Source organism: Amphiura filiformis, chromosome 19 (genome assembly GCF_039555335.1).
Source record: "Amphiura filiformis chromosome 19, Afil_fr2py, whole genome shotgun sequence".
Lineage (NCBI taxonomy): Eukaryota > Metazoa > Echinodermata > Ophiuroidea > Amphilepidida > Amphiuridae > Amphiura > Amphiura filiformis.
In genome coordinates this window covers 15,751,046-15,778,099 of record NC_092646.1, presented here as the reverse complement: position 1 = coordinate 15,778,099, position 27,054 = coordinate 15,751,046, and the positions used below count along the sequence as shown (strand labels likewise).

Sequence of the window (27,054 nt, the reverse complement as noted above, 5' to 3'; positions counted from 1 at the left end):
ACCAAGTATGCTAGGCCTTTGGGTGTTTTCAGTAAATGATAGCCTATTGTATAATGTAATAATTATAGTGACTCAATTTTCATAAATGCCTCCTTTGGCCCCCACCCAGATCGTGTCACATATTTTAAATAACAAAACAAAAATGTTTTTAAAGAAAAATACCCAAATTTAAAAGTTGCAGCTATTTGTAAATTTGAATTCAGCATGTAAACTGCAACTTTTTGTTTTCAAACACTGCTGTATTGTTATAAAGGGCATCAAAATGTGCATTTCAACCATCTTTCTTTCTACATGTACCGGTATGTTAAAATATTGTGAATACGATTAATAGTTTTGAAGCTATAGGCGTATTTATAACGGCTGTGTTACTTTTTGAGTGTTGTGACTTTATGGTCCGTATGCACAAAACCAGTTTGACCGGGTCTAACTTTAGACCTGGTGTAACTATCAGGGGCGGATTTAGAGGGGGGCATGCCCCCTCTAATTTTTCGAGCCGCGCCTGACTTTGTGTATCATTTGCAGAGCGGTGCCTTACTTTGTATGGGCGACGAGCCGCCACGGCAGCGGCGGTGGCTCGGCGCCCCCTCTATTGAAAATTCTTGGATCCGCCCCTGACTATGAGATGTAGAACTATGGAGAAGGAACTTTTTAGTATTTACATACCTTAATATTCTATATTTTTGCAGATCCTGTTAAGGGCTGGGGTATGAACGTTTGGACAGTATTTATTTTGGGACATTAGAGCACATCAGACATATCAAATTGCATTCTGAATACGAAGAATGTCATTCTGATATCAAATAATTTTGATTTGTTGAAATTCGCAATTTAATACACATTTTATGGTAAATCATTAAAAATTGATATTTTTTTTTTTTTTTATTACTTGAAGTAAACTTTATAAATCTGATGATTTATACTTAAAGTGTATGTAGGTGGAATGAAAGCCGACGATCAATTGAAAAATTGACCTTTCGTCTTGAAGATATCGATTTTTTTCCCAAACACACCAAAAAAATTAGGTCTTTTGGGAAAAAAATCCATATCTTCAATATGAAAGGTCAAAATTTTCAATTGACCGTCGCTTTTTCCTCCCTGCTACATACACTTTAAGAATATATCATTAGATTTATATAATTTACCGAGGACTGTTATATATCAAAAATTTGAAAAATATCAAATTTTATAATTTGTCATAAAATTTGTATTATATTGTGATTTTAAAAAATGAAAATTATTTGATATCAGAAAGACATGCTTCAGATTCAGAATGCAATTCGATATGTCTGATGTGCTCTAATGTCCCAAAATAAATACTGTCCAAACGTTTCATACCCCAGCCCTTAAGGGCAAATACACGTAGCTTAATATTACTATTAGATGGATGTACTTTGACTTTACTACATGTACTTGTAGGAATAAAGGGGGTAAATAAATGAATAAATAAATAATATGATCCCTCCCTAAGACTAGGCCTGGTCTAACTTGTTTTGTGCATACAGACCTTTGTCTCTAACCGGGGTCTCTAACCCTTAACAACACCACTTCATCAATAGACTGTCCAAAGGCACTATTTTGCCGTTCCACTTATAATCAAGTTAATATGTGACATGTCATGTCAAAAGGAGACACTTTTGGGCAGGTTAACAATTTTGAGGTTTTTACATGTAATTAAAGAGATAGTTTTCCCCAATTAAATCGGACATTCCTAAGCAAAGATATTGAGTTCGTACATGTAAGAAATTTATGATATTATAAAATTGCAAATTGAGATTCCAGCCTTTAAAAATATTATTGACAATGTTGAGAGTAGGAACAAATTACCTTGAAAAATGTCTCAAAAATACAAGATGCCATTTATATTCCGGTCTGAAGCTATCAGACAATATTTTTAACATTAATAACATGAAAAATTTGCAAAAAACCAAAGTTGTGAAAAAATCACCCCAGGCAGATTTTTGGCTATTTCTCCATTTACGATCCTGCCCAAAAGTGTCTCCTTTTGACATGACACGTCATATAATTATGTGTGTAGCTTTTTAAAAATATTTTTGTGTCTTTCAATATCTAGATGGCAATAAATGTAAGTCGATTTTTGACTAATCTATTAACAATGAGAATGAAATGATTTCTTTACTTCTGCTGCATACATTGTATATACCTGAGGTTTTCAACATGTGGCCCATGGCTGGACCCAGTGGCGTAGCGTGGGTCATCCGATTGGGGGGAACCGACCATGATTCATAACCTCATTAATAAACGCGATGCGTGCGATCCAATCATATTTTATTTTCTGTGAAAACGCGAACGCAAATCGAGGTCATTAATATCTCACAATTGACCGCAAAATGCGTAATTGTTCCAATGTCGCACACAATTGACTTTTGCGCATGCGCCGACATGCGTCCAACGAACTGCGCTGCTGGCGCTGGCTGCCGTATTTGGATTGCGCGCTACCATATTTGCACAGATTCTGATACGCACTTTTGTTATTGGTCGTTTTGTTTTAGCCTGATCGATTTTGGGAAAGGGAAGATGTAAGAATTGTTTATTTTTACAAACTTTTGAGGAAAATTTTGTGTTATTTTGTAAAGTTAAAAGATCAAAGTGACGGTTATGAATGAGGTTAATAACTTTGTAGCGGTTAGATGTGGGTAATTGGGAAAAATCTAAACATTTTGCTTTGGACCTCGGAATATCCCTCGGTTCCAAAGGCAAAATGTTTAGATTTTTCACAATGCCTCCAAATAACCGCGCGCAGTTATTAACCTCTAATTGGGGCCACCGGGTCTGATTTGGGGGGCACAAGCCATTTTTTGGCAATTTTCCTATGGGATTTTCTAAATTTTGCAATTGATTGCCCTCACCCCCAACACCCCCCCCCCCTGTGCCCCTATATTTAATATGACGCTACGCCACTGGCTGGATCGTGAGGGTGTGCAGCCACCCCTCATTTTGGGCATATCATGTAGTTTGCTCCTGGGACAAGCAAGGTTAACGTCTCTGGCAGATGCCAAATCCTAGAAATACTGCTTGAATAAGTTCTGTGAACTTAAAATACGACCAGACAAATAAATCAAAGATATAGCAATTGCTATTTGAACTGACTGAACCCCAAAAAGGTGCAGATGTCTGGTTTGTGTTTCAAGCTCAAATTTTGGACAGGGAGTTTTGGTGAAAATGACAGGCACTTGTCAAATCCAAGGTAAGAAACTGGGAAAGGGTTCTTACTATTAGTGGACAGGTGGGTACAGGGATGTGCAGCAGATTCAGGTACATGTAGTACAGGGTCTTAGCTAGGATTTGACAAGTGTCCATCATTTTCACCAAAACAGCCTGTCAAAAATTTGACCCTGAAAACATAAACCAGACTTCTCTCCCTTCTGGGGGTTCAGTCAGTTCAAATAGCTATTGCTATAGCCTTTATTTGTTACTCTGATTGGGTTTTTTTTGCCAATTTTCCCATGGGATTTTCTAAATTTTGCAATCGATTTACAGGCTTATGGGGTATTGTTACACACATTTTTGCTTCTCATATCAAAAGTTGATCAACTGTTGCTGACAGCTATGTCACGATTTAGGGGAATTAGTGTCTCAAATGAGTATGAGGTATTAGGGTTTCTTTTCAAAACATGTCCGGTTTTTTTCCGACCCTAAATCGTGCCGTATCTAGTTGCTGATAAATGAAATTAAAACTGTCAATCTTATTATATTCCAACATTTCCAGATATCTTTATTTACATTATATTATTTTACACAAAAATATTTCTTTTAACTTTACAAAAGACAAATTGCCCTTTCTTTGAAAGTTGCAACAACATAAATGGTATTACACAGGTCTGAACCTGATCACATTCCAATTTACATGAGTAAAATGTCAGAAGAATGGTTTCTGATTGCCTGGCAGGTAGCGATTTTCATAGATTGGTGTGAGTAACTAAGATGCTTGCATACTTTGCACTCTTGTCTGTAGGCCCGTAGCCAGGGGGTGCAGTACACACCCAAATCAGCAAATCGGTCTGCTTTGTATGTAACAAAATAAGCAAATTGGGCCAAAAATGTCTAAATTTCAAATAATATACCACAAATCATAAATTTTCTGTGAAATTTGTTTAAAATATAGGCTCCAAAAATAAACTGTAGAGGGGTAAAGGCCTGTTTTTGGCTAAAATGAAAATTAATCTTGAAAAAAGGTCTGCATTTGGAAAATCTGCACGACCCCCCACCCACGGAAAAATCTGGCTACAGGCCTGTCTGTCTGCTAACTTTTTTTAAACTGCCTGGGGGATGTTGTCAAATAATTCTACAGGCTTACAACTGCTAAGGCCAAAAAAAAAAAAGGTTCGTCTCAAAGCTTGCGCGCGCATTTGTAAAATCCCACGATTTGACAAAAAACAAATGCGGAAATTTTTTTTATTTCAAAATTTTTTTTTTTATAGTTTTTTCCAGAAAAAATCGGCGAAAATCAGACTTTTTTCTCAAAATACCATGAAAAAAAGTCGGGAATAAAAATTTTTTAAAAAAATCGCATTTCGCATTTGTTTTTAAATTTCTCGTGAGCTTTGAGACAAACCTTCTTTTTTTTTTGGCCTAAACCTTTTATGTGCATTCTACTAAACCATGAGCATATAATTTCATATTATAAGATCGTACATTATGGCTTTAACAACTCAAAATGAATGGATCACAGATTTATCAAATAACAATAAGATAAATATTTTATGTATGTGTAACACAACAAAAATAAAGTTTATAAACATATAATTTGTTTCAATCTCAAAGACTGAACTTTGTACGAAAAAATATCTCAATAAATTACTTACAAGTATGATTTGCTTTAAATACATTCTTTACAATAATCTCATCTCACATGCATATCTGCATATATATTGTACACCACACCTAACATGCATGTCTGTGTATATTCTGTACACCCCAACTTTTTATAAGGGGCTGTGCAATAAATGTGTCTACAGGGTGGTGAATTCTCAACATGGTCTGCAAAACATTTTTCACCCCCTTTTGATGTGGCAACAATGTCTTGGTCTGCTCCCCAATGTTGGGAACCCAATTTTGTAAAAATTGTCTGATACCATGTTTTGTAAGCCAGCAGGAAATTTAAACATATTCCATTTTCTACACCTGCTAATTTAAAATTGCCCATAATTTGTGCCAAAAATTGCCTCCCCTCTTTCAAACTGCCAAATACCCCCTGTATAAATTCACAACCTATGGGAACACATTATTGCACCACCCTATAAATCAGGGGTGTCCCAATTAAAACCTTTTCAAAATTGAGCGTCCCTATAACCCACACCCTAATGAATCAAATTTGTTAAGACAGTTCTTTTTGTTTAATTCCAAGTAAAATGAAGGTGTTAGACTCACATTTTAGTGACATTTCACCACTATTTTCATCAGACTGACAACCCATCACATCTGACTAAATAAATAAATAAAATTTATTTTGTCTACTTATAAGAGACAAGGCAAAACAAATTGTTTGCTTGTCCTCGCAAGCTCTGGAAAGCAGGTTGGTTGGTAAGGGATTTTTAAATCTAATTTGTCTAAGGTGTATCGGTGGTGGTGGGGGTCATAAAATTTTTGTTGCCGAAATAGGGGGGTCATAATTTTATTGATGCTGACTTTTTGTAAATTTGGGACCCCCCTTTCGAAGAAAATGATACCCCCTAATTAGCTTACAGATATGATTTGGGATATTGCATCACTTTATTCATGTTTTAACGCTTTTGTAAGAAACTTGTTTACAAAACTTTTCAGGATGTCAAATATTTCTAAAGAAAAAATACTTTTTTTTTCTGGAATTTCCAAAATTGGGGTCGGTACGTTTGTACAGTAAGACTTCTTTGAAGATTATGGTAGAATGGGCGAGAACAAGCAAACAATTTTTTGCGGCCCTAATTATCCTTATGTCTTTAGCTATGATACACAGAAAGCCTTTAGATATAATTTGTACAGGCTTTACAAATTGTTTGAGACATACAGTATATTAATTATTTTGAATCTCATACTCCCCCTGTATATGGCTTCACCTGTATTTTCCACAACTGGAGTGAATATTTCAAATGGAAGTTACCAAATTGTCTGCTATATCTGAAATCTATACTCCTTATATGTAAGACTTTAAAGGCCTTAATGTACAATTTCCGTCAAATTTTAATTTTGTTATTCTTTATTCAAAATGTTGAAATAATATTAGTAATAACTGCCGGGAAGGGTTGCTGTCCATTTTAAGCTGAAATAACAAGGTAAAGTGAAAGAAACTCCACTGGTTATTTTGGCCATTTAACGTGCAGTTCTATGGGAGGACATATTATCATAATTTTAAAAATTATGATAATATGTCGAACTTTGCTCTGTTGACCTACAAAGACAACACTTTTGGCCGATTCCATTTAGGTGCAAGTTGGGACATGTGTAAACATTACAAATATGCAAAAAAAATCAGGTTTAAAAAAAATAAACCAATTTCATATTATAAGATCGTACATTAAAGGGGCATTTCGTGATCCACAGCCTCATCCCCCACTTTTCTCAAAAAAGTTGAGATTTTTATATCACTGGAAACCTCTGGCTACATAATGTTTATGTACAAAATATTTCTTGCCGATTAATTCGTTTTGCAAAGATATCGTGAAATTTGAATTTTGTTCTGGTGCACCAGAACGAAATTACAACGCATTGTCTATGGAGCAGTGTAACACACATAATCATGCATAACTCGCAAACGCAAAATCGGAATCAACTGAAATTTTGGGAATAGGCTTTTTTCGTGGATATGTACTGAAAATGTCATAAAAGGAGGATGCTAGGATCACGTAAATACTCCTTTAAGCTAAATCTTCTATAGGGGGAGAGTGGAATTCAAATGGAATAGCCAATTTCTCTTGGTAACCATTTGTATATAACCAAACATTATAACCAAAGTGTCTGTCCTATCATCCTGGTTGCTATGGTCAAACATTTCATGTACCAACAGTACCATACTAAAATAAATATGCCTTATTCGCTGTAGAAGTGACGTAAGGCTACCATAGCAATAGATTAATACAATTTTTGACTATATCGCCCTGCACTACAACATTCACGTGGTACCGATGTATTGAGCCATATCATGCTGATCACTCGCACCTGTAAGATTAGTATCTTTGAAAAGAGCGGTATTGTATTCAATCTATGATTGCAGACATACACAGCTGATGAGTGCAACCTGCTTGTAGTGTAGGGCGATATAGTCAAAAATTATATTCATCTATTGCTATGGTAAGGCAAAAAAAAAAAAGATTGTTTGCTTGTCCTCCAGCGACCGACCGTAATTTACCACCTGAGTTTAAAAATAAAAAGTTTTTAAAAACTTTTACCGACCGACCGACCCATATTTGGGACTGTGCGATTTTATTTATTTTTTTTTTTTTAGTACTACTTTTCAACAAAACGGTATTAAAGTTTTATTTGACCGGGTTTGCAGCATTCCAATTAATTCCACACTATTTGAGGTATACAACGGTAATGTGGAGGTCAAAGGAATAGTTCGTTTGAGGTGTATTAAAGTGGCAGAAAGTAAGACAAGTGTAGGAAATGAGATCGATGATAGAGAGGGTCATGGGGTAGGAACTTGGGAGTGCAATCGAAAAAAAAAAAAAAAAAAAGTTTCCCGACCGACCGACCCAACTCTGAAAAAGTTGTGGAGGACAAGCAAACAATCATTTTTTTTTTCTTTTTTAATCTGATTATGACGTCGCTTCTACACCAAATACTTAGGGCTTGAAACAAGCTGAAAAGCTTTCATAGAACCTCTGATTTACATATTGCCATCACTTGGATTGAACTTCTTCTTTATCATCCATGTCATGGTCTCGGATGGGCGCTTCACTGAGGGCAGCTCTCTGTGGATGCTCCGTCTCTAGGTGGGCTTCCAGCATACGTTGTCCTTCTAAGCTATTAGGAAACTCAGCTACCATGCATTGGGCACAGACGTAGAAGCCTTCACCATGATTGGCTGAGGTTCGATTCATTGGACGTGCCTGGATTGGAAGAGAGTGATTCAGGGTTTACAGTTTTAGCAAAATCAACTCATTGATGTTCGCGAAGATTCTTGTAAAAAGATTATGTGAATCAACATTGATTCTCTTAACCCCTGAGCACTACCTGCCGATCTAACATTACCTCTGATTGGTCAATTACATGATATCTTCACTTTAATCACCAATCAGAATGGAGCTTTGCAATTTTTTGTGTGGTGAAATTATTCTACCAATGTTGCTGATTGGGCCAATTGATAATGAAAACTTCTTTTTGGCCAATCGGCAGGTAGTTCTCATGGGGTTAACTTGTCAAAGTCTAGACAGAAGGTATTTTGCAAATGATTCTCATGAAGGATTAAAGATTCAGACCTGAAACTTCCTCTTTTTAGCTGATTTTCTCTTTTTTTATTCCTGAAATTTATGCATTTTTTGTTATTTTCAGCCCAATTTGAGCGTTCTTAGCATGATTTTGCGCTATTTTCCTCGTTTTTTTAAGCATTTTCCTCTTTTTTCACAAATGGTCAGTTTCAGGTCTGCAGATTGATTCTTGCCAGGGGTCACTCACTTTCATGTGTGGTCATCCCAGAGTAGGCCCTCAAATACCAACACTTATCGCTAAGACGCTAACATTCCTAAACCATGGACCCATTTCAGTTTTTCACTGACCAAATATCATATTTAGGCACCCTTTTCACTGACCTACCATAAAAAAGGCACCATTTTCATTGACATATCATTAAAAATAAAAGGAACCTTTTTCATTGACCTATCATTTAAAGTGCTGGCTTCATGCAGGTCCTTCAAATTCATACCCCAATATTGACCTGGCCTGCTAAAAAGTATACTTTTTTCCCAATATAGCATGAAATTGCTACCCAAGCATGGACTGTGAAGTTGTGAGAAAAAGATAACACTTCTCACATATTGCTGCTCGAGGATGACAGCAAATTTATCTGGAGCCCCGATTCTTGCATTGTGTAGCAAATATTATAACCTCAGATTTAGCCATGTATAATTGTTTCTTTACATCAAGATTTTTGATTAAAACAATTGACAGCCTTCCTTGAAATGGGCTTTTCCGAGATACACCCCCTATGGAAGACATAAGGGGTGTAGATTTCAAATAGAGTTACCCATTCAGGTAACCCCACTTGAAATGTGCACTCCCTGTGTGGAAAATTAAGGCCATGTCTTCCACAGGAGGTATGTGGATTTCAACTAGAATAGCCCACTTTCAGTGAGTCCTCAAATGAACCAATTCAAAAACCTTGGCCATCCCATCTCTCCAGGTCACTTACTGTGTTATTTCTATGTGTGTGCAACATTCTTCCTTGTAGTAGCTGTGTACTCTGCTGCATAGCTAAGAACTGCATACCAGATGACATATAGGAAGCCATGTTATCAGCACCTGGTAGCAGGTTTTCTGATGCACTACTGGTACCCACCTGGTTCCGATAATTAAAATAAGAAATTCATGTTAATTAAGAAATAGCCTTGAAAAGGATGGACATACAAAGGAAGCCATGTTGTCAGCACCAAGTGATACAAAGTGTAGGTATTAACCAAAGATCAATGACGCCCTATAAACTAAACTACATTAGGAAGGGGCAAGTTATTAAAATGTTGATTATGTTTCTCCAATGCTCTTAAATAACATCAATATCATTTTGACCGACTTCCGGTTTTGTCAGTGGTAACTTTTGCATAGTTATTTTTCGCGATTTGGAGTGAGAGAGACATTTCTGTGCTTGTTACATATATTCGTGAGGTGTTATTTCACGGATGGAACTCCATTCGCGAAAATAAAACCCTTGCAAAAATTACCACTTGTACAGTACAGATGAAGAGGGGCAGTCAGCTATGAAAAAAAAATAGTTAATAGTTTTAGGATCAATCTTTTGGGTTGTTCTCTGAAGTAAGCCATGCAACCATATCAACTGGAAATAGATCTTTATTTTGAAGGACTGTTATTCCGAAGGGTCATTATTCTGAAGGTTCAATACTCCAAAGGGTCATTTCTCCGAATTTACAACAAGGTTAGTTATTCCGAAGGCTCAATTCGCCAGAGAAGTGGTTACGTAACTCACTGGTGACTGGATCACGCACCTTTGGAATTGATAGTACATGTCATAGACTTTGTGTTGCGATCATTTCGATGGTGGGGCAGAACTCAAAAGCATGATCCAGTTGACATAGTGATAATCGGATTACACGTAACACTTTGCTTGCGAATACTCTGAAAGCATGTTACTCCGAAGGGTCATTATTTCGAAGTAATGACCCTTCGGAGTAACAAATCTTGTTTTTAATTTTGGAGTATTGACCCTTCGGAATAAATAACCTTAGTGTAAATTCAAAGTAATGACCCTTCAGAATAACGAACCTTCAGAATAACGGTCTTTCTAAATTACTGTCCTTCGGAATAAAGGCCTTCGAAATAATGCAGCGTAACCATATCAACTAACCTGCATATTCACTCTGCGTAGTTCAGCTTTCAGTTTTATAATTTCCACACTCTTTACATGATTGTCTCTTCTCACTTGCTGCAATTCTTGCTGCATTTTCAACATCTCTATTAACGTCTCCGCTTTCTCTTTTTGGCCCTGAAACCGAACTTTCTCCGTTTCCAACTCTGCTCGCTCAAGCTTTAGATGAGATGTTGCTTTGAGGTTTTCCAGTTGTAACTTCACTCGTCTAGTATCTAAATTGGCTTTTTCTAATTCCAGTTCGATTCTATTGTTCTGTCTTTCTGTTTGTTCCAGCCGTTGTCGTAGATCGTTTAATTCGAATCGGTTGATGATTCCCTCTCTGACTTGTGATTGGTCATCTTGTATAATGGTGTCTATGGGTGTGATGACTCGGGATAATCGAGTGACACCGTCTATTAACTGAAAGAAAGTATAGTGAGATATGATGAAAGTCAGATAATTTTTGCTTTCAAGTGCATCAGAATTTCAGGGTTTATCCATTGTGTAAATGAGCATAGACTTATCTTAGTATAGGAAAGCAGGTCGGAGGGGAGAATGAACTGAAGCATTTTCCACCCGGATGTGGCAATGGCATCAAAGCATTGAGGCATCCGTTTTGCAAGCGCATCTATGCGGCGTCTTTAAGCGTGTTCGTGTGTACGCCAGCGCTTTGAGCAAACACTTGCGATTTGTAACTGCACCCAATAAAATGCGCACTGACGTCACTGCCACATCAGGGTGGAAAATGCTTTAGTGGTATTTGCATTCAAGGTACTTTAGACCAATAAAGCTGACACACAAGAAGAATGGTATGGGTATAAAGGAAAAAAAGTAGGCTTGATATAAGGGGTGTCATTTCTAAGACTGTTTCGACTGCCTCATGCGCATGATTTTTCTCAGGAGGGAGAAAATGCCCCAAACATTCTTTTTGATTTATTACTGGCTTTAGACCAGCAAGACCATAATGAAATGTGATTATTGGCTTCCTTGATTCATTTTGTATATGATCAACATATTTTAATATTAAATACTTGGCAGTACACTGCAGTTTTTAAGGTAAATCTGGAAAAATATAGCTGCTTCTGCCATCCTGCTCACTTTAATAGTAAAAAAAAAATAGTGCTGTATTTTTCTGGAATCTGGAGTAAGTATGCCTACTTAATTCTAAATATCATCATTGGGCAGGAAAAACCTCCTATGTGCTTGTGGCCACTGAACATGTTTAAAACAAAACTGCCAACAGATTATACATAGGTTTTGCTTTAAACATGTTCAGGGGCCAATGAAACAGGAGGTTTTTCCTGCCCAATGATGACATGTACCTACATGTAAAGAGGGAGAATGGGAAGGCTGAGATGAAATCATTTTACCTGCTGAGTTCTCCTTTTTTGTTCAACCCATCATCTACATCATTGTGGCCCTTACCTGCTGAGTTCTCCTTTCTTTGTTCAACCCATCATCTACATCATCATGGCCCTTACCTGCTGAGTTCTCCTTTCTTTGTTCAACCCATCATCTACATCATCATGGCCCTTACCTGCTGAGTTCTCCTTTCTTTGTTCAACCCATCATCTACATCATCATGGCCCTTACCTGCTGAGTTCTCCTTTCTTTGTTCAACCCATCATCTACATCATCATGGCCCTTACCTGCTGAGTTCTCCTTTCTTTGTTCAACCCATCATCTACATCATCATGGCCCTTACCTGCTGAGTTCTCCTTTCTTTGTTCAACCCATCATCTACATCATCATGGCCCTTACCTGCTGAGTTCTCCTTTCTTTGTTCAACCCATCATCTACATCATCATGGGCCTTACCTGCTGAGTTCTCCTTTCTTGGTTCAACCCATCATCTACATCATCATGGCCCTTACCTGCTGAGTTCTCCTTTCTTTGTTCAACCCATCATCTACATCATCATGGCCCTTACCTGCTGAGTTCTCCTTTCTTGGTTCAACCCATCATCTACATCATCATGGCCCTTACCTGCTGAGTTCTCCTTTCTTTGTTCAATCCATCATCTATATCATCATGGTCCTTACCTGCTGAGTTCTCCTTTCTTTGTTCAATCCATCATCTACATCATCATGGTCCTTACCTGCTGAGTTCTCCTTTCTTTGTTCAACCCATCATCTACATCATCATGGTCCTTACCTGCTGAGTTCTCCTTTCTTTGTTCAACCCATCATCTACATCATCATGGTCCTTCTTCTCCGGCTTCTTGTCAGGTGATTTCTTCTCTTTGCCCCAATCTTTCTTCTGTCATAAGAAAACAAAAGAGGAGTTATTGGGCTATTCCATTTAAACTCCACACTACCCCTGTGGAAGATTTTGGAAATATCTTCCACAGGGGGAGTATGAATTTCAAACCGAATTGACATTAGCAGCTCCATTTGAAACTCACTCTCCCTCAGTGGAAGATTCAGGTTGAATCTTTCTCAGAGGGTGTATGAAATTCAAATGGAACGGCCTAATGTGTTCATTCCATTTGAAATTCATACTCCCCCTGTGGCATACATTTCCAAAATCTTCCACAGGGGTAGTGTGGAGTTTAAATGGAACAGCCCATTTATCTGAGTATGTAATGCATTTAAGATAAGCTACATGACAACAACAAACCATCACTTTATTACTTGTATTAAATTGTCATGTGCCTCTATTGGTTAGGCCTAATTAAAAAATTAATTTGTTTTGCATCCACCTCCCTTCTCACTCAATCAAAATTTCTTTTATTTTTCAATTTTCACATGAAATTTTAAGTTAAAATACTTAGGTAATGCTGATAAACAAGTTTATTAAAATTTGATGCCCAATCAACCCAATTTTATATCAAACTTGGTGTATGTATCTACTTGTAGTGCTCATGCTGTGTGTGGTTTTTTTTTTAATTTGATTTGTTCGGGTTTTGACAACCCTGGATAACCCAAGAAAGCCTCTATTGAAGCTTATTTCCATTGGGGTCCATTTGAACACCGGGACGGGTTGGGAACAGTCAGGGGTTAACACCCTACTCTTTTCGAAACTGGCTGCGAGATACATGTACAGGTATGGCTCTCTGTACACGGGACCGACGACTTAACGTCCCCTCGGAAGGAAAACCATGGGGAGAGCGGAAGTTTGAATTTAATCTACAGAAGTTGCCAATTAATTTCAGACTTTTTTTTTCCAGGTCAATATCCCAGCAAATCGCCACCGCCGGGAATCAAACCCGGGACCTCATGCACTAAAGGCAAGTACCCTAACCATTGCGCCACGCTCTCCTCATGTCTTCTACGATTATTGACCTCGTTGAATCAACAGCTACTTCATATTACTTACGTTTTCATCTTCCTCATCGGACATCTTGCTTGTTCTTCAGTACCTTCAGGAAAATACAAAAAATAAGAGGATTTAAAATTGTGATCAATGAATTTACCATGAGTGGCTCCAGGTCAGAATAGACACTTCAAATTTGGGCAGTCCAATTTGTTCACATGATGTTTTCTAGCTAGGTACATAATACATTGAAGCCTATGGGCAATTCCAAGCAAGCAATGCTTCAGCACGCCCAAATTGTCAAAATTCACTTGAAGTCATGTGATGGTAGCTGAGAGTCCAGTTTTGTGAAAACTTACTTTTTTTCCAAAAAAAATAGTATTGATTGTCAGAGAACTATTCTATTTTGTATGACTGGTAAAACAGCAAAAAGAGCAACAAGAATTTAAATACGTACAGCAACTGGCTCTGTACTGTAAAATGTTATGCATGTGTCAAATATTAGTTTATAAACTTATGTTGTGACGATAATTCATTCGATAATTGATTATTGATCATAGTGCAGTAAGCCATGATAACCATTCATCAAGTGAACTTTTATATCCGTGCACCAATTGCACTGGCTGAAGCGAGGATTTGTTTGTGCGTGAATAAAGTTTTCACTCCTTGTTAACCCTGCGGCCGATGCAGACCTGCTCAGGAATGATGGCTCATGATGTTTAGTTAGGTTGGTAAACATGTTGACGATTATATTGTCATCATGTCTTGCACGTGAATCAAATTCAATTATACTTTTTATCATGCGATGTAACTCTGGTAAGACTCATTATTAAAACACACACACCTTGTATTTTGATCAATTTAACGTAAATTCATAATAAATTGTTATACTTAATTTCTGTTTCATCTTGTTCATTTCGTGATAGTCATTTCCGTTCCCATTCATTCCCTCATCCCTTGGGACTCCAAATCTGGTACCTCGCTCTCTTTTCCCATGGACTAATTCCCCCAATTTAGATTCATAACACTTATATACCGGTACACCAGAAATATTCATATTTCATTGCGTGTACATCTTCGTTTGCATTATTTGACAAATTTATGATCAAAACATCATTCCGCAATGTACAAAATATCATTTTAATATTAGTACTCTAAATTTTTTTTAAATTTTATTCAACTAAAATGCAAAGCAAATTTATTAATCTCCATCCAATGACACAAAAGCTATTTTTTTAAAAGTCTAATTTGTGGTGGTACGACCAATTCATGAATTAAAGTTGCATCATTCTGCAACGTTGACGCATGATTCTACGTACATGTACAACTCTTTCATGTGTACCAATCTGAAAAAGTTATAATTTTAGGTAAACATTCTAAAAGCATTGCACAGAACTCTCTTTACAGTAATTGATCTTTTAACATTCCCTTTTAGAAGCCATATACGTAGCGTACTGTAAGGGACATTTTTAATAATTTCCCCTTGCAAGCTCGCATCACTATACGTCAAACAACTGAATACAAGCACAACGTATGGACCAATATATTTTTGTAAACATTTTAGGCCTATAACAAAAATGTATATTTCGTACAAATTTTACAACTATAGTTTCTACCCTATGACCTATAAAAGTTACCTGTTATCAAAGTGTCCGCGAAAAACTGGTCATCGCAAGTATCTTTGATGCTGAAAACCAAGGATATTCACGCAGGGACAGGCCAAAAACCTTACCTCGATCGTAAAATACAGCCGATGCATGTCATAAATAATTCATTATTCGATTGTGTAAATGTCACTGATTGTGTCCATGTATTGTTATTGCACCTGCGATCTCGCGCGAGAGCAGTTGTCAAGCTGAATTTATACTCGATCGCTGGATCACCATGTGAATTCGCCTCTCGAAAACCTCTACGAGGACGTTGCATCGAGCACGCTGACTGGCTTAGCAATTATCAAAGTAGTTTTGTAAACCAATCAGGTTAGACGACTTTACTGGCTAATCACATTAATTAATACCGTAAAAGGCCGTCGCGTTCATTGATTGGCTTACGATTTCAAAGTCTGGCTTTTGCAACCAATCACAATACGGGTTATATGGACGCCCGTCGGAAATTTTGCATATGTCCACGATGACGTCATGCCCCAGTACCACGAGGCTGGCTTTTCTGCGAAAGCGAGCGGGGGTATAAAGTCAGTTTCACACCTGTGTTTTATGGAGCACATCCACAGCGCATTTGACAGATAAAATTGAAATTGGCAATTCTGAGCAACGAGATTCCATGAAATGGACGATTATGTAAGTTATTCTACAGGATCGGTAATAATTAACAGCTGGTCTGCTGTATTTGAAGTGCATATTGAAGTTTGTAAGTTTGTGATTTCGTATGTTATGTGCAATTGATATTATAGAAAGCTTAAATTGGCAGGCTGTCATGCAATTCATCCGTCTCTTCCGAACATATATGGACGTTCAGGGCAAGTCATACTGAAGTATGACTTGCCCACACAGGGTATATTGCATCACAATAGTTACGGAAAGATGGAAGAATACACAGATTACAAGGATTTTTTAACAGTGATGACTATTTCTTATCCTATGTCTAAGTAATATTCAATGCAAGGGACATTTTTAATAATTTCCTCTTGCTTGCAAGCTCCTTGCATCACAATATAGTCAAATGCAGCAAACCTTTGACGAGCGCGACTACCGTGATGTTGCAAATTCGGCGTTAACAACGTGTACGGCGCACAGTTCATTCATTTCATAAATTTCCACTCAGCAGCCAATCAGAGACAAGTGCGTGCAACGCAGTAAATACACGATGTATCCTTACAATACGCACTCGTCAAAGGTTTGCTGCATTTTAGTATAGTTGCAGAATGATTGAAGAATGCACAGATTGCAAGGATTTATAAATTAAAATTAAAACAGTGATTCTAAAGTAATATTGTTAAATTTTATTTCCAAGAATTTTTGACTTGCAGAATGTTGACATAATGAAATTCCACAATGTGACCTTGCATGCTTGTCCTTTTCAATTTCAGATAAAAATTGCTGAACATAATTTTATAATTATATCACCAGAATATAAATTAAAGCGCAATACAATAATTTACTCAAATCATATTAAAAGGGCATTTCGTGATCCACAGCCTCATCCCCACACTTTTCTCAAAAAAAGTTGAGATTTTTATACATTTTTGTATCACTGGAAACCTCTGGCTATACTAAAATGCAGAAAACCTTTGACGAGCGCGTATTGTAAGGATGCATCGCGTATATACTGCTTTGCACGCACTTGTCTCTGATTGGCTGCTAAGGCGATATGTTGTTGCTGAGTGGAAATTTATGAATGAACTGTGCGCCCGTGCTGCGTTAAGCGCCGAATTTGCAACATCACGGTAGTCGCGCTCGTAAAAGGTTTGCTGCATTTTAGTATACATACGTAATGTTTATGTACAAAATATTTCTTGCAGATTAATTCGTTTAGCAAAGATATCGTGAAATTTGAATTTCGTTCTGGTGCACCAGAACGAAATTACAACGCATTGACTTGTCTATGGAGCAGTGTAATACACATAATCATGCATAACTCGCGAACGCAAAATCGGAATCAACTGACATTTTGGGAATAGGTTTTTTTCGTGGATCTCTAATGAAAAATGACATAAATAGAGGATGCTAGGATCACGAAATACTCCTTTAATGTATTGTTAATTTTATTTTTAATTATCAAATATTTGTCACTTTATTTTTATCAAACTAACAAGAATTCTCACTTCCCTGAGTTGTTGAATGAAATGAAATGCACCTGGCAAAGGCCAAAGTTGTTGTGTTTTTTTCTTACCATTTATTTATTTTTAATTTACCATTTTCATGATTTTAAGATTGACACGCGTGCCATACCCAAATAAAATTCAAACATCTAAATCCTAAAAATCATGAAGCATCAATTATTAAAGAATATAAACAGTCATGGTACATAAAGGCAATGAATAAGAGATTCAGAGATAAATTTATATTTACCAACAAAGTTCTTGTGCAGTGCGTGACTTTCGACTTGTGACGGAAGCTCGGGGGGGGTCACTCCCATTGTGGCCTGTACACCATCCGCGATAATGAAAACGCGTAAAAAGGGTCGTTTTTCGTGGGTAAGCACGATACGCGCGTATCGCGTTTAGGGTGTCAAAAACATGAAAAATTGGAAAAAAGTTGCGGGAATGTCCTTTTCTAGCCTCATGCATAAAATCTCTCAATGTTCAACACAGCACGTTACAAACAGGAACTATGGTGTACGTAACCATTGGGGTTGAGGCTGTATATGCACATCTTCAAGTTCAAAGGTCACAAATCAGACGTAAACAGTACGTGACCTAATCATGTGAGAAGTCGGGCGGATGCAAAAATGAATTTTTCGTACCAAGATTTGAGTATATTTATGCTGTATTTTGTGACTGTAATAGTCACAGGAGTTTCAGAACACAATGTAGATCTTCAAAGAAAAGATTCTCATGAACGTAAAGCAATTCCTCTTCATAAAAGTCGACCACTTCCTGATCACGATGAGCCGACAACAAGCAGCAGCAGTACCACCACACTCACAGATACAGTGCCAAGCAGTAAGCTTACTACAGACATGACAGATGCTACAGCTGCAGCAACAGAATTTTATACAGTAACAGATTCAGTAACAAGCAGTAAGCTTACTACAGATGCTACAGCTACAACTACAGTAATTTTTACCACACAGTCAAATGTTACTACAAGCCATACAGCGAATGCGTCGGAGCCGACATTACCGACAACAGCTCCGACATTCCATCCGATTACAGCGCCTCCAAATAACGATTCCTGTCAATTTAAATTAGAAGAATACGGGAGGTTGTCATCTAACTTTACAAATTGTGCAATAGTTCATGCCAAACCTTTTCTTTTTTGTGAAAACTGTGTGAAGGAGTATGTTGTAACTGTTGAAGCATATAACACCATAACTGCTGATGAAGGGGTAGGTTCACATTTTCACATTTCTTGATGGCAAATCATTTAATATAATTTGCGATTATTAATATGTGATGCGATCAAGCAAAATCAGTTGGAACTTGGAAATATTGATTTTGAGATATAGCCAAACAAAGGATATATTTCCTTTTGTTTCCTTTTGTTTTGGAAACTCTTTCATGCTCATATCTTTGGAACTGGTTGTTCAATTTCAATGGGGTTTTCTGCAAAACGCAGCTTTGTTCCGACTGATTTTGCTTGATCGCATCACATATACTCGAAGACTGAAAAAAATTTAATATTACTTTTTTTCATCGTCATGCATTTTGTCAGAGGAAAGCGATGCAAACTTGTATCATTTAAAGGAAATGCACTGATAACTGTTAATTGCATTTGTAGGGTAAACTGTAAAGTGAAGTCTTGTAGCCATGGTATAGCGTTGCAGTGTTTAGCTGTGAAATGTATGCTTTTTGTTATTTCTCCAGAACTTGGGTGTCCACCAGACGGCCATCATGTTAAAAAAAAACTACATTGTATACTATAGACATTTGAAATAATAAGTTAGAACATAGCTGTTGCGTATATAGTAGCGTACTAAGTGTAAACAGGCGTGCGTGTAAAGCTTCTGGACCATGTTAAACGCTTGTATGTACCCTCTGCAAGTGGTCCGTGTATTCCACTGTGGTTAAGAATTATTTTAAGAACCGCTTACCTATAGATTTGGTTAGGTCAAGTTCCTAGATTTATTTCAAAAGCTGGCTATGGCATGTTGAAATAAATTTTTCTAAAAAATTAGGATTGTTCTTCCTTTGTTTTTCTCCAGGAAAATAAGTGCAAAGACTCATTGCTGTTTTCCGACAGAGTAATGATAGTGAATCAACTCCATCTCTTTGTTCTTAATCTGTGGGATGATGGAAACTGTGATTGTAAGTATACACCAACAAGCTTTTCATTTAAAAGACGGATCAGGAGCTAAATAGCTTTGTTTTCCCCCACCTCTCAAAATGTCCTGGCTACTGCTACTGCATTGAAGTTGAATAGTTAAAGCAAATTTAGACTTCTACGCTACTTAAATTTCACTCACCGGAGTGACCTGTGTAAGCGCTCCGGTCAGTGGCGTAACTCCTATGGGCTCTGGGGGCCGCGCACCCGGGCTAAGGGGGCACCCATCAGACCTGGATACTCTTTCGGCATGATAATACTTTGTTTTAGGAAAGAAGTGGAAACCTTTACCCACCATGCATAAAATTATACTCAGCACAAAAATTCTGGGTATGAACCCCCACCCCGTCGCTTGGACGATTCTGCGCCCCCTCCAGCGCTGAAAGTCAAACCTTTTACGCGCATTTGAATTAAGTCCGATATTCAACTTCATTATGACCAAAATTAATGTGTGATTGGCCACATTTGTGCAAATTGCGCACATGATTAAAGAATTGTGACTAGGGGCGCCATTATGTATCCTTATCCTTGGGCGCCACAACCCCTAGCTATGCCACTGTCCTACACGTCGGACTATACACACCCTTGGTCAGGGGCACCCGATCTACTTTCGCCCCCGGGCAGGCGGGCACCCTGGCCTAAAGTTACGCCACTGGCTCCGGTGGGTGAAATTTGAGTAGCCTAGAAGTCTAAATTTGCTTTCTATTTACATTTACCGCTATGTATGAATATACATTATTGTAGTGAAGTTGTTTTGTAACTGCTGCTCAATATGACTAATAGACTACTGTACTAGTACCGGTACTATAAATAGACCTTGCTAATTTTGCTATTCAATTTCAAAGTAAAAATTTTTATTTTGCCCCACTGACCAAAAAAGCTGGCTACGTCCCTGGACGTTGTGCAGTACCTAGTACCACAAAGAAGAAGAAGAAAAAAAAAGAATACTATAGTCTTTATTCATTGATTCATTCATTTCTCTTTACAGCCTGTTTTGAGGATGTGAATGATTGCAAAGCTAATAGGACATGTAGTTTATCCCTTGATACAAGAAAGTTTATGGATACCTATCAGGAAACCATGAAATGCTTTAACCAGTATGAAGCAAAGGTAAGTGACGCCCACATGTGTCCTGGACTGTTATACTAATGGCCGAAACAGGGACATGTTTAGGGTTTTTGTGGCTTCCTAATGGGGGAGGCATTGTAAGATAGACAAATTATACACAATTTTAATGACATTTAAAACATATATGGGGACTGATTATTGGATCACCGATATGAGACAATTGTATTTTCATAGGAATGTTGATTTCAACTGTGAATTTTGTTCATTTCGAACAATTCCAAAGAAAAAATGAATGTGATTTACTCATATTGTAGTGACGTTTCACCACTACACTAGTGGTTTTATCAGACTGGCAACACATCACATCTGACTGTTTTCTTTTATGAGCAACATGTGGCACGGTTGCAGGTTTGTCCATGTTTGTGATTTGTGTATCCTAATGTAGGTCCACGTTTGCAAGTAATTACAAACACACATGCACATTGCATACACACAGACTCCAAATAAAAATTACCCCAAAACATGGACAACACACAGTACATGCAAATGTTGAAGTCAGCTATATGCAGACATGCAAACATTCAGTTTGCTCAATTACATCATGTTACACACATCAACTGTTGACTTAATTTGTATATAAATTTGCATTCTTACTACAGCTTTTTTTAACAATATTTCTTGTTTACTATTTCTCCCTCTGCAGAATGGATCTTTTTAAAGATATTTCTTGTTTACCTTTTCTCCCTCTGCAGAATGGATCACTTGTATTGGATGTATGCTCAAATTGCAGTCACACATACAATCAATTAAATGAAAGATATGAAGAAACAGGACCACTAGATGATACTTGTATGGACATTGTAGAATTGGTAAGAATAATGCTTGGAGGGGAGCATGACCTAGCGGTGTTTGCACTCAAATATTGAGACAAGAGAGACAAATAAAGCTGACACACAAAAGAGAGAAATGCTATGGGTTCTATAAAGGAGATCCCAAGGCTTGCTTATTTTTTAGTTGAATGGCTACAATTGATGATACAAGATGGCAGACATGTGCCTCACATATAGTCCAGTTTCCATTTGAAAAAGGAATAACTAAAACTAAACTTATCCCCTGCTGATCCCCTATTGATAGAGCTGGCAATAGGGTGTGAAAGGTGTGCCAAAAAAGTTCCATACCGACATTATTACATAACATTTTTTGATCAGTTGGTTTATCCACTGTGGTTTATCATTAGCATAATTGGGGTAGGTCAAACATCTAGGAGTGATATTGGGCTTAGTTTTAATATCCTTTTTTGTAGCAAAATCCAATTTTACCTATATTTAGATTGGGTGTATCTCTGTGACGATCATGATGGGTGCAAACTGCTAAGCCAAAATGGATGCAAGGTGAAATAATTTGCCCATATGGCTAATTGTGTGAAAAGTGTCAACCCAAAATACCCCCCCCCCCCCCAAAAATACACAGACACAAGATACACTTTCATTCACTACATGTATAGGCTCAGCGATATGGCAATCTAGAGGCATGTAAAGATACAAGTAGATATATTGGCGCCCTGTGCGTGTAATGACGATGAGAATCTATTTCTGATCAGAATTGACTGTTGCTTGGGACCTAGTACTAGTCATGTAAATTGGATCTTAATTAACCCCATGAGAACTACCTGCCGGTTGGCCAAAAAGAAGTTTTCATTCTTAATTGGACCAATCAGCAACATTGTTAAAATGATTTCACCACACAAAAAATTGGGGTGAATTATTTGCAAAGCTCCATTCTGATTGGTGATTAAAGTGAAGATATCATGTAATTGACCAATCAGAGGCAATGTTACATCGGCAGGTAGTGCTCAGGGGGTTAATGACATGGTGAATTTGTCACAAGGACTGGACCATAATGACATCACTTGGGATCTAACTTGACTGGACCTGGACTGGACTCAATTTAATGAATTGGGTTATTCCAATTGAAATCCACACTACCCCTGTGGAAGATTTTGGAACTATCTTCTACTGTCAGGGGGATTATGTTTTTCAAATGTAATTGGTCAGGGTTAATCATTTTAAAACCCATACTCCCCCTGTATTATGGCTTTACCTATCTCTTCCACAACTGGAGTGAGTATTTCAAATTGAAGCTACCCAACTGTCTATTCTATTCAAAACTCATACTCCCTCTGTAGAAGACTTGAGTTAAATCTTCCATAGGGGTAGTGTAGATTTTAAATGGAATAGCCCATTGGTACTTAACTTCTATGGCTGGCCTGGAACTTGACCTTTGTGACATGTAACTTGACTTTGGACTTATACAGTTCCTAGCTAGCACATACCATTGAGCAGGAAACACAGCTTTCTTGCAGTGACGTTAGAGCAAATGAGTACCGACTCCGCCATGTTTGTGTGTCACTCATAAAGGGCAAATAGTTTACTTTGACTGCGCAATCAAGCACCCAAAAACACTGGTCGGGCCAGGTCAACCCTTCTAGCTTGCTATCCCTGGTCTTGTTGGTGGCACTTAACTAGACAGAAGCAAGCAATGTTTCTCTTCATCATCATTCTTTCTTTCCCTGAATTAGGGTTAATAAACTCGGGACTAGACTTAACTTTGGACTTATTCAAAGACATTGAACTTGACTTGACCTTATGACCGTATAAAATTCAAAATGGTGAAATTGCAAAACCCATTCCTGAATTTGTTCAAGCACAGACAGTTAAAACTCATCAATACCATCCCCAAAGGTTTAGAGTTATGACACCTCACATAAACACCTACAAACATAGTTTCTTGCCCCGGACAATCATAGAATGGAACGTCCTACCTCCTGCCGTGTATATTGCCAAATCAGTTGACTGCTTCAAGAGTTGTATTAATAATATGTAATTTAATGTATTTTTTCTTCAGTTTTGTATAGCCATGTTGTATTCAACTGGCGCCTTTGATCACCTCAACTAGATATTGCTTTCATGCATCTTTGTTGAGTATTTATGTAGATGTAGATGACTTGTGACTCTGATTTATACAGTGAGACTGTAGGACACAGAATGGTGCTCCTGCCCTTAATTCCTGAATTAATTGTGCACATAGCACAAGAACATTTGCACAAATACTACTAATTTGGTTACAATCAAGTTGAATTTAGTCTTAAAACAGTCTTTCAGATGACTGTTTATGTTGAAATGCACATGAAGCACACATGACTTTTTAGACTTTCACCACTTGGAGGGGCAATTCAGAATCCCTTAAGATGGCGATTCGGTGCCCCCTTACAGGTGGCACCCATGGCACGTGCCCCTGCTGCCCCATAGCTATGCCACTGAATATATAACCTGATATGTAACTATATAGGGATGCAAATGACTTGTTACTATTGCTTCTTTTTATCTTTTGAACAGATGAACCACACAAGAATAAAATGGAGTTCTGACCTAAAATGCATCCAATTTAAGAAAGATGTGGGATCCGTTGTAGCACTAGGCATTTTTATTGGGCTTCTTCCATTGTTTTTCTATTGTGGAGTCAGAGTCCATGCTGAGAAACAAACACGGAGATACATGAGACGTGAGTATAATTTGATAAACATCTTCACAGTTTTTTATTCAAAAATAGCAACATTGAGACTGGTATTGGACTCCTGGGGGGGGGGGGTTCACTTGGGATATTATTTGGTACGCATGCTTGTCACCAAAAAACGTCGAAAAAGGGTCGAATTTTGACCTGTTGGCGTAGCGCCATCTTTATGTAAAGGGGTACATTTTAAGGGTAATTTTTGATGTTTAGTGTTATCATTTCAACCCATCTTCGACGTTAAGGGTCACTTATTTGCAGAAATGGTTCTGGAGATGGTTGGCGGCAGTGGCGTAGCGTGGGTCATCACATTGGGGGCACTGGGTCTGATTGGGGGGCACAAGCCGTTTTTCGGCAATTTTCCTATGGGATTTTTTTTAAATTTCAGATCGATTGGGGGGCATGTGTCCCCCCATGCTCCTATGATTGCATCAACTAGGCCAATTGCAGCAGAACCTGGTGCAAACCTATCCGCACATAGATTGTAACATCTACCAATTTATCTGTGCAGCTCCTTAAATTTCATTGGGTAATATAAAGGAAGTTTTTGATAACCAAACAACTAATCACCGATTTTGAAAGCAGGAGGAAACTGGAGATCCCGGAGAAAACCTGTGAGAGCGAACATGGATTGGGATAAAGTGCACATACAGGCACGGCCGGGCTTGAATCCGAGACTCCAGTGGTGCAAGGCGAGGAAACAACTGCTACTCCAACTCGCTCTCCCTAATAAGGTCATGTCTTCCATATGGGATAAATAGATTTCAACTGGAAGAGCCCAGTAGTGACTTTTAAGTCACTTAAAAGTACTTAAAAGTATGAAGCTCATATTGTACTTAAAAGTATGAAGCACATATTGTGTAAATTTCACGAGCAGAATGTTATGTTTTACAAATAGCCTAAAACTGAATAAGAGGTAATAGAGCCCTCCATATACTTGCATGTAAATCATGATGTGAACCCCTTTTTTACAAAAATGTCCACAAAAATACCATTTTCCATTGTTATCTTAATACCTATTGCACAATTACTTACATGTTAATATTGTTTGATTTGTTTTCAGAGAAAAGATTGAGCTATGCACAACCCAACATCCAGTCCCCAAATTCCAGATCAGGAATGAATTCCAGCTGATAAACTATAGGCTATATGATATAATACTGTTACGCTGATGATGTCCAGATATGCACCTGATCCCAGCATTCCTATTGATGTCATGTACTCTCTTAAAGCTCTCCAAGTTTGTAGCTGACTTTGAGCATTGGATAATCAAGAACAAAAACTTAGGTTGATTCAAGACAAAGTGGACCTCTCAGGCCCGTACGCAGGGGGGGGTGCGACCGCACCTCCCCAAATTTGCACAAATATACAAAAAGTCCCAAAATTTAGGAATTTATGAAAGCGTGGCAGCAAAAAAATCAGCTTTTTACGGTTTTTGGTCAAAAAGGTCCAAATTTGGGGGAAAAGTCCACATTTCACAAAATCGTCCCCCCCCCCTTTGAAAAAAGTCCACTTTTTCAAAATCATCACCCCCCCAAAAAAAATCCTGCGTACGGGCCTGGGACCTCTATTGCTGTTTCTATCCATTATCAGAAGAAACTTAAAACATCGGGTTTTCTTCTGGACGACACTGAGATGTTTCCGTCCAAGTCTGTTCAAAACCTAGGGTGGGTGGTTTTTGATCATTAAATGTGCATGTCTGATCATGTAACTCCATGATGTTAGTTTATTAACTGGCTGTTAAGAACCATCTACAGAATGTTCCTATAATTTGATTACGATGCTTATCATGAAACTGTTATTACCATAAAAACTCGATAGTTAGCATAATGTGCTTACTATCGAGCGCTTTTGAAAACATGAAATTGTACCACCAAAGTCCAGCACTTTACCAACTGAGCTAATGGGCTTGAGATACACACAGAGGGTGATTTAAGCACTTCCCAGCAAGTCTTGCGGTTAGCACAGCTGTGTGTGTGAACATGACACTACTGCCCACCCACTGCATACACACGTGCATGGTTAAATTTGAATTTGGACAGATATATTTACAGTAAAAACACCTTCAAAAAGTTGGTCGATTTCACATTTTATGTTATCTACAGAAGGTGTGAATTATCCTTCATGCATACATCACTTTAGATCTGAAATAGACCAAGTAATAATGACACATGGGCAATTCTAAAACAACATCTTTTGCACAGAGTTCAATGGGATTTGAAAAGTAAAGTGGCAGTTGAAACTCTAGTAAACCCTTTTACAGTGCATGATGGGGCTTCCTTAAATCATCCTCTGAGATACACATTTGCAGGTGTACTTGTTCGTATATAACTATGTGTATCGATGATTTGCTCAAAACCCTTTACAATTTGGTGTCATGTTTTAAAACCGCTTGATAGTATTAAAGAACATATGCTAACTATCGAGTTTTTACAGTATACCACAAGTAGCCTATTGCAATGTCTACTTACGGCAATGAAAAAAAAGGTTTACGGGCGGATGGACTTTAGGATCGGTCAGGGTTTTTTTCTGGAGACTAAAATGACTTTAAAATAACACCAAATTTAGCAAAAATTTAATAAGTTTTTTGCAAACATATTTTGAAAATATTCTGAATTTTTATCAACAATTTTTAATCAAAATCAATAAAGTTTGTCCCAAACAACAGCTGAGTTTACATGATTTTAACAAAAGTAAAAAAGAAAAAAAT

General features: G+C 37.6%; 2 protein-coding genes across 2 annotated transcripts; one reads left to right on the top strand and one right to left on the bottom strand.

Annotated features, from left to right (window-relative positions):
• Positions 1-7,755: 7,755 nt before the first annotated feature.
• Positions 7,756-17,841, bottom strand: LOC140140975 (uncharacterized). Its single transcript, XM_072162746.1, has 6 exons — positions 17,796-17,841; positions 13,831-13,873; positions 12,667-12,771; positions 10,511-10,933; positions 9,344-9,490; positions 7,756-8,045 (listed from the first exon to the last, which is right to left on the bottom strand). The coding sequence occupies exons 2-6, from the start codon at positions 13,852-13,854 to the stop codon at positions 7,836-7,838; spliced, it is 909 nt and encodes a 302-aa protein (XP_072018847.1). The 5' UTR covers positions 13,855-13,873; positions 17,796-17,841; the 3' UTR covers positions 7,756-7,835.
• A 155-nt stretch (positions 17,842-17,996) lies between these two features.
• LOC140140973 (osteopetrosis-associated transmembrane protein 1-like) lies at positions 17,997-25,718 on the top strand. Its single transcript, XM_072162745.1, has 6 exons — positions 17,997-18,774; positions 19,591-19,693; positions 20,698-20,819; positions 21,530-21,646; positions 24,173-24,338; positions 25,408-25,718. The coding sequence occupies exons 1-6, from the start codon at positions 18,175-18,177 to the stop codon at positions 25,476-25,478; spliced, it is 1,179 nt and encodes a 392-aa protein (XP_072018846.1). The 5' UTR covers positions 17,997-18,174; the 3' UTR covers positions 25,479-25,718.
• The last annotated feature ends 1,336 nt before the right edge of the window (positions 25,719-27,054 follow it).

What these genes read in the sequence shown, in the direction of transcription:
- LOC140140973 (XM_072162745.1), top strand. Translation starts at nt 18,175, where the DNA reads ATGAATTTTTCGTACCAAGATTTGAGTATATTTATGCTGTATTTTGTG. An exon ending in CCATAACTGCTGATGAAGGG is followed by an intron (nt 18,775 to 19,590) that starts GTAGGTTCACAT and finishes GTTTTTCTCCAG; the next exon opens with GAAAATAAGTGCAAAGACTC. An exon ending in GGATGATGGAAACTGTGATT is followed by an intron (nt 19,694 to 20,697) that starts GTAAGTATACAC and finishes TTCTCTTTACAG; the next exon opens with CCTGTTTTGAGGATGTGAAT.
- LOC140140975 (XM_072162746.1), bottom strand. Translation starts at nt 13,854, where the DNA reads ATGTCCGATGAGGAAGATGAAAAC. An exon ending in AAGAAAGGAGAACTCAGCAG is followed by an intron (nt 10,934 to 12,666) that starts GTAAGGACCATG and finishes ACTTTCTTTCAG; the next exon opens with TTAATAGACGGTGTCACTCG. An exon ending in ACACACATAGAAATAACACA is followed by an intron (nt 8,046 to 9,343) that starts GTAAGTGACCTG and finishes CTTCCAATCCAG; the next exon opens with GCACGTCCAATGAATCGAAC.